Raw genomic sequence first — 6,425 nt, forward strand, 5'->3', positions numbered from 1 at the left:
TTTTGTACTCTATTATTTTTTCTTTTGAATTTATTATTACAAAACAATTCCATAAAAAATTTAATAATAATAATAATAATAATAATAAAAAATTGATATTGTTTTTTTTTTGATTTAATGAATCTCATTTTATTTTATATTTAAATTAAGTTAGCAATAAAAAAATTATAAATATTTTATAAAAATAATGAAATTGTTATATGTAAAAGAATATCAACAATTTTATTTTTATTATTTATTACATATTATTATTATTATTATTATTATATTAAAAAATAAATAAAAGACGACTGAAATTTTTTTCAATTTGCTTTTAAATTAAAGTTTTTCTATTTTTTCTTTATTTTTAATTTTGTTAATTATTTTAATTATTTTTTTATTTACCTAAAAATACAAAAAAATTATGTTTTTATTGATTTTTATATAAATTTTTTAATATATATGTATATTATTATTATTATTTAATATTTGTGATCGATCACCATCCAGGAGGGAAAAATTTATCATTTATCTTATTTATTAATAAAATTTATTTATCCAGGCAATAGAGAGAAAGAGAGAGCAAAATAATCAGGAAATGATAAATAAATTATAATTTTCTGTTTAAAATTTATAAAAAACGTTTTTAATAAATTATTTATATTTTTTTAATATCATAAAAATATATTATACAATTATTGATATTTCTTACAAAAAAAAAAAAAACTTAAATACAAATTTATTATTTAAAAAAAATATATATATATACTTAATTATTATTATAAATAAATAATAGAAAAAAAAAAAAAAACCTCTTAGATATTATAAATATTTTTTGTGTTCGTAATTGTTTTTTTTTGTTCGTTCGATTTTTTTTTTTTTTTTACAGACTTCCTAATTGTTATTATTATTATAACTAAAAAATTTATAATTGGAATGTTAAATGACGTAAAAAAAATTATGTATATATATGTACATAAATATATTTAAGTACTCCATTGTGATGGTCAACATTAAACTTGTCTTAAAAAATTATGAGCTTTTAAATCAAGGAATGTACAATTTATTATTTATAAAAATGGCACTCAAGTCCTTGATGTTGGCCAGGTACTTAAAATTTTTTTTTTTTTTTTTTTAAATTATTAACTACTAAATTAATGTTCTTGCCGGAAGACTGTGACTTTTTACAGGAAGTTCTTTCGATTGTGAATGTGCGACAACAATGCTGAGACACTGAACCCATTCTTCAACATTTTTACCTCCTTTTGGTTTCAATATGAGACTTTGATCTCCGGTGAATATTTCAAATGCTTTGGGTATGTTTCGAGCTCCTCTCGACACTTTCACAGATCGTATTTGATTTACTTCGATCGGTATAACATCTTTGTCATCTTTCTGTTAAGGGGTAAGTACAATCATTTTTTAATAAATAAATAATTTTATTGAATTTAATTAATAAATAAATTACCGAAACTTTATATGACAAATGAGCTCCGGAAAGTGTGAAATATCTCGTTCTCCAACGTTTAAATATTTTCCATTTTCCTTTTTTTTCTTTTAATTGACCTTCGATAACAGGATGAGAATCCTAAAAAAAAAAAAATTTATATATATATATATGTATGCGCATGCGCATGCGTGCGTGTGGGTGTATTTACTTGCAAAAATCCAACGGCTTTTTCCGGGGGATTGCATAAAAAACATCCCCACATGGGTCCAGCAGAAGATCTAACGCATTCGAAAACATCTTGAAACCCGCTCACTCTTAACTCATTGAGAATAGCTTCTTGATCTTTAGCACATGGAAATGCAGAAGTTACCAAAGTTAAAAATGTTTTATTTTCACATTTTAAAATATCCCAACATATTTTCAAACTGGACACGGATGAATCTCTGGAACTCAAAGCCGATTGGGATCTAGCCTGAAAAAAAAAAAATTTTTTTACATTTTATTTTTTAAAAAGAAATTTAATTATTAATTTTTTAATTAATTATATATCATACTTGTAAGGCGAGAAACATAAGATGAATCCAAGTTTTTGGATTTCTCGTTTTCATTGTAAAAAATGTTCTTTTATACAAACAATGCTCTCCTCTTCCCTGACAAGCAAAATGAAGTTTGGCAAGTTTTTTGGCTCTTTTTTCTAAAATTACATACAAAAACTATTTTAATACCCAAATAATAATAATAATTAGATGTTTAAATTATCAATAATTAATTAATCATAAAAAATTTATTTACAGAACGCTTCTCATTCATCGGCGAAGCAGAAAGGAAAAAAAAAAAAAAAAACAAAATTAAACTTAAATTGGCAAAAGGCAAAACCATCATCTATCTATTCATCTTCAGGGAGGAAACAACATGTTACGTAGGAGGTAAGTTACCTTCAATTGTACATTTAGCAGGAGGCGGAATTTTAACCGAAACTTTTTCCATGTAAGCTTTAATTTTATCCAAATGTTTTTCACAAAAATGCTGGACCGTATCTCTCATGGGATATGGTTCGAATACGCTGATTCTCTATTTAAATTTACAAAAAAAGAGAAAATTAATTTTTTTAAAATATATATTTAAATTGAAATGTCATGAAATTACTTACTTGTGAAGATGGGGGATTATTATTAATTATGGTGATGCTACTGATTGTTATGTCGTCGTTGCGCTACTACGGGATTCGATTGATTAAGTGTTGTCGAGGGTTGTGATAAACTTACTAAAATCAAAATATATTTATTTGTAAATTAAAACTTTTAGAATAACTCGTAATAATTACTCTTGAATTAGTATTTACCTAGGCCACAATTTAGTTGCGATGTACTGCTAGTCGAACTGGAAAAATTTTGAAGAGGAGTGTTGCTATTTGCTCTTCCGGTAAAATTTTTCAAGTAATGTCTCTCCGTCACTGAAAATTTTTATTTAAAACATGAACCGTTTTCCATAAATTACAATTACCGACAAATATTTTTGAATAAAAATACCTTCTTTTGAAAATGCTGCAGAACTGTTTTGCGATGAAGCCAAAATATTGGATTCTTTATCGTCTTTTAGTGCCGAACTGCTTTCTCTTAAATGATGAAAATAAATTTTCTTCCTTTACAAGTATAATCAACCCCTTTTAAAAAAAAAAAAAATTATCAAGTACTTACATAATACTTTTAGTCGGGCTAGAATTACCAACCGAAGTTGTAACCGTTACACCTCCGCTAATAATTTTATATTGCTTCATTGGTATGGAAATGGCTGCGAGTGGTTTAATGTTGGTTAGTAAATTTATTTGTTGACTCGAGTTTAATTTGGTCATGCTCTTGTGAAGTCCTCCCACCGAACCTGCTCTGCTTCCTCCAACGTTAAGTCTTGTCATGCTTCGATGGGGTACAGAATTATCCAATCGGACGGTAGACCTGGGTCGAATTACTCCGCAGCGAATGTTATCATTTAGTTTTTCTGGTTCTTTTATCCCTTGATTACTGCCGCCACCTCCGAGCTTTACAATCGTTACGTTACCGGATGTTTGATTAACTTGAGATTCATCACTATCGTTACTGTTTTTATTAATGTTATTATTATTATTATTGTTGATATTATCATTTTCTTTATCATTTTCATTGTGACGTCCATTTTTATTAGGGCTATTACTATCAGCGTTACAATTATTATTACTACTATCACTATTACTATTACTATTTTTTTCTTCATTTGCAATACCGACTTGACGAACTTCTTCCAACATTTTTTCCGTAAATAAAACTGGATAACTTGAACATAGCAACGTTGCTTCTTTTAACAGAGTTCCCTGACTTCCGCGATCAGCTTTTTGCAGATGCTCCAATACAAAATTTAAAGCATCTTCAGCTCTGTCTTTGCTTAATTTACCCACCAAAGAAATGACTTTAGCGGCTAAGCACAAAGTATTAGGAAACCTGTCTGCACATAATTTTATTCTGGGCAAGTGATCAATTAAACTTTGAGGTTTTTTTTCAGCTACGTTTAAAAAAATTTGCATGGCCACGGGGGCGGTTGAACATAGATTTAAATATTCACACAACTGATGTAAACTGAGTTCTAAGAGCTATAAAAAAAATTTTCACTCATTTTTAAAATTAATACAAAAAAAAATAATAAAATACTAAATAGTAAAATTACACTCACAGCAGGTTTATTGTTTGCAATTAGAGCAAATAAGTTTAACAGGGCCAATTTTTCTGAATCATTGCACAAAGGAAGCAAAGACACCAATGCCATTACATGTTCTTCTAATGCATCTTTATCCACTCCATACACCTTGATTATAATATTTTCAATTAAAACCAAATAGTTTTAAAGTATTTATTTGAAAAATGTGTAGTTTTATACCTGAGGCAATACTCGACTTAAAGTATAGTTTCCTGATATTATGCTATCAATAATAAGTTGTATATGTTGGGAAAGTAGTTCAGCATTTTCTATCGCAGCCAATGATAAATAAGAACTCATATTTCTGCTTAGTTCTTTGTTACCCTTGTGAAGAAATTTAACTGCTACAGGCAGTGCTTTTTTCATAACTTCTTTTTTATTATAATTCTTTAAAAATATATAAATCAAAGATTAAAAATGAAATTTAGACAAAAACCACTACTGTAATTAAAATGTTAAAGGTTGTAAAATTTAAGAAATTAAAAAAAATACTTGCTAAAAATATACAAGAAATGATATCTGCAGCAATTTTGGCATGTGGTGGATCTTCATCTTTTGATGTTGGTTTTAAACTATGATTAAGGCAATTTTGTAAAAGTTCAACAAGAGCATCTGCATGTGATTCCATACTACCTGTTTCTCTTATTGCTGATGTAACTCTTGTTATACATATTTCTACTACACTTTGATCATTGTCATTGTTAACATAATCAGAATTTGATGTTATGTCCAATATGGTTTTAATTACTTCTGATAAATCATTTGAAATTTCAATATCACTAACAGTGAATAAATCACCAGCCTGTGAAAAAAAATTTTTTTTTATAGCTATATTTATATATATAATTGCAATAAATTTGTCAAATTATTAAAAATATATCAGTCATTTTGACAATAAGAATTTCTTTAATGAAAAAATTCATTCATGCATTTCAAAAATAAAATATATTAATTTTAGTTTTTAATCAATTGTATAAACATTTTGTGAAAAACATTTAACTGTTTTAAGATTTAAACAAAGGGTAACTAAACTAATAATTATTTACATTAAACATAAACTTTTAATTTAAAATTTTGTAGGACATACCTTTGACAAATCTTTTTTACCAAGAACTTGAGTAAAAAGGTCATGCATTTTTATTTTTTATTTAATGAATTTTTAGTTAATTTTTCAAAAAACAAAAATTACAGTTAACAGGTGTTTTTGAATAATGAAAAAATACTTTGAATACATTATTAAAACTATTTTAAAATTAATATGAATCAAATATTTAATTAAAACTTGAGCAAATGATAGATACGTCAGTTTAAAAAATTAATCCATCGCTACGAATGTATTCTAGATAATTGCCACACATTATTAAAATTGTTTCACTGCTCTAAACTTCAAATTTTTTAACGTGGAATTAGATTTTTTTAAATACAACTTTCTACTTTAAACCTCTAACACATTGAAATCTGTTACAATGGATTTGGTAACTGATGTTAATTTATCAAACTTAGAAAAAGAAATAATTACGGCTAAAGATGATAATGAATTTGCTCCTGCTTCGAATACTACTACAACTGATACAGAACAAAAATTATCGAAAAGACAATTGAAACGATTAAAAAAGAAAGAAAAATGGTTGTCTCTGTTGTCAGAAAAAAGGTAATATTTTAAGTTGAAAAACTACTTTTTCCAAAATTTTTTTGTAATCCGTATAATTTTTAGGGCAAAGGAAAAACACAAATTAAAATTAAAAAGGCAAGAAGCGAGGGAGAAAAATATTAAATTAGGTCCTACGAGAAAAGAATTAAAAAATTCAAAAATGTCCACAAGCAATTGTAAACAAAAGGTGGTTCTTGATTTTTCTTTTGATCATTTAATGTCTTCTAAAGATATTGCCAAATGCATAAGTCAAGTTCTTAGGTGTTATAGCCACAATAGGAGATCTAAAAACCCATTGCAGTTTTATGTAGTGAATTTTAATGGTCTATCTATGAAAGAAATGGAAAAGCATAATGGTTACCAAAAGTGGGATGTGTTTTTCCATTCAGAAAGTTATCTTGACTTATTTAATAAGGATTCTCTTGTTTATTTAACAAGTGATTCTGAAAATGTAATTAATCAATTAGATGAAAATAAAGTTTATATAATAGGAGCACTTGTGGATCATAATTCTCATAAGGTGTGTATCATATTAAAATATTGGAAAAGAATTTTTTTATGCTGTAATTTTTTTTTAAAATTATAGGGGCTTTGTCATGAGATAGCAATAAAACAAGGTAT

The 6,425-nt window shown here is 26.4% G+C and overlaps 2 protein-coding genes across 2 annotated transcripts in view; one reads left to right on the plus strand and one right to left on the minus strand.

Annotated features, from left to right (window-relative positions):
- Positions 1-1,128: 1,128 nt before the first annotated feature.
- Positions 1,129-5,288, minus strand: Phum_PHUM257830 (uncharacterized protein; the record flags this gene model as incomplete). The annotated part of the gene is made up of 13 exons (XM_002426468.1): positions 1,129-1,374; positions 1,448-1,567; positions 1,638-1,901; positions 1,984-2,123; positions 2,365-2,498; positions 2,621-2,693; positions 2,772-2,882; positions 2,959-3,071; positions 3,127-4,049; positions 4,130-4,261; positions 4,334-4,524; positions 4,646-4,955; positions 5,241-5,288. The coding sequence occupies 13 exons, from the start codon at positions 5,286-5,288 to the stop codon at positions 1,129-1,131; spliced, it is 2,805 nt and encodes a 934-aa protein (XP_002426513.1).
- Positions 5,289-5,619: 331 nt separating this feature from the next.
- The window catches only part of Phum_PHUM257840 (RNA guanine-9-, methyltransferase domain containing protein, putative), a gene marked incomplete at both ends in the record, with an annotated part of 1,628 nt that continues 822 nt past the window's right edge, over positions 5,620-6,425 (plus strand). The window contains 3 exons of the mRNA XM_002426469.1: positions 5,620-5,804; positions 5,868-6,324; positions 6,391-6,421. Coding sequence (XP_002426514.1) covers positions 5,620-5,804; positions 5,868-6,324; positions 6,391-6,421 — 673 coding nt within the window. The remainder of the gene's footprint in view (positions 5,805-5,867; positions 6,325-6,390; positions 6,422-6,425) is intronic.

This window comes from Pediculus humanus, genomic scaffold (assembly GCF_000006295.1).
Source record: "Pediculus humanus corporis 1103172107631 genomic scaffold, whole genome shotgun sequence".
NCBI classification, from domain to species: domain Eukaryota; kingdom Metazoa; phylum Arthropoda; class Insecta; order Psocodea; family Pediculidae; genus Pediculus; species Pediculus humanus.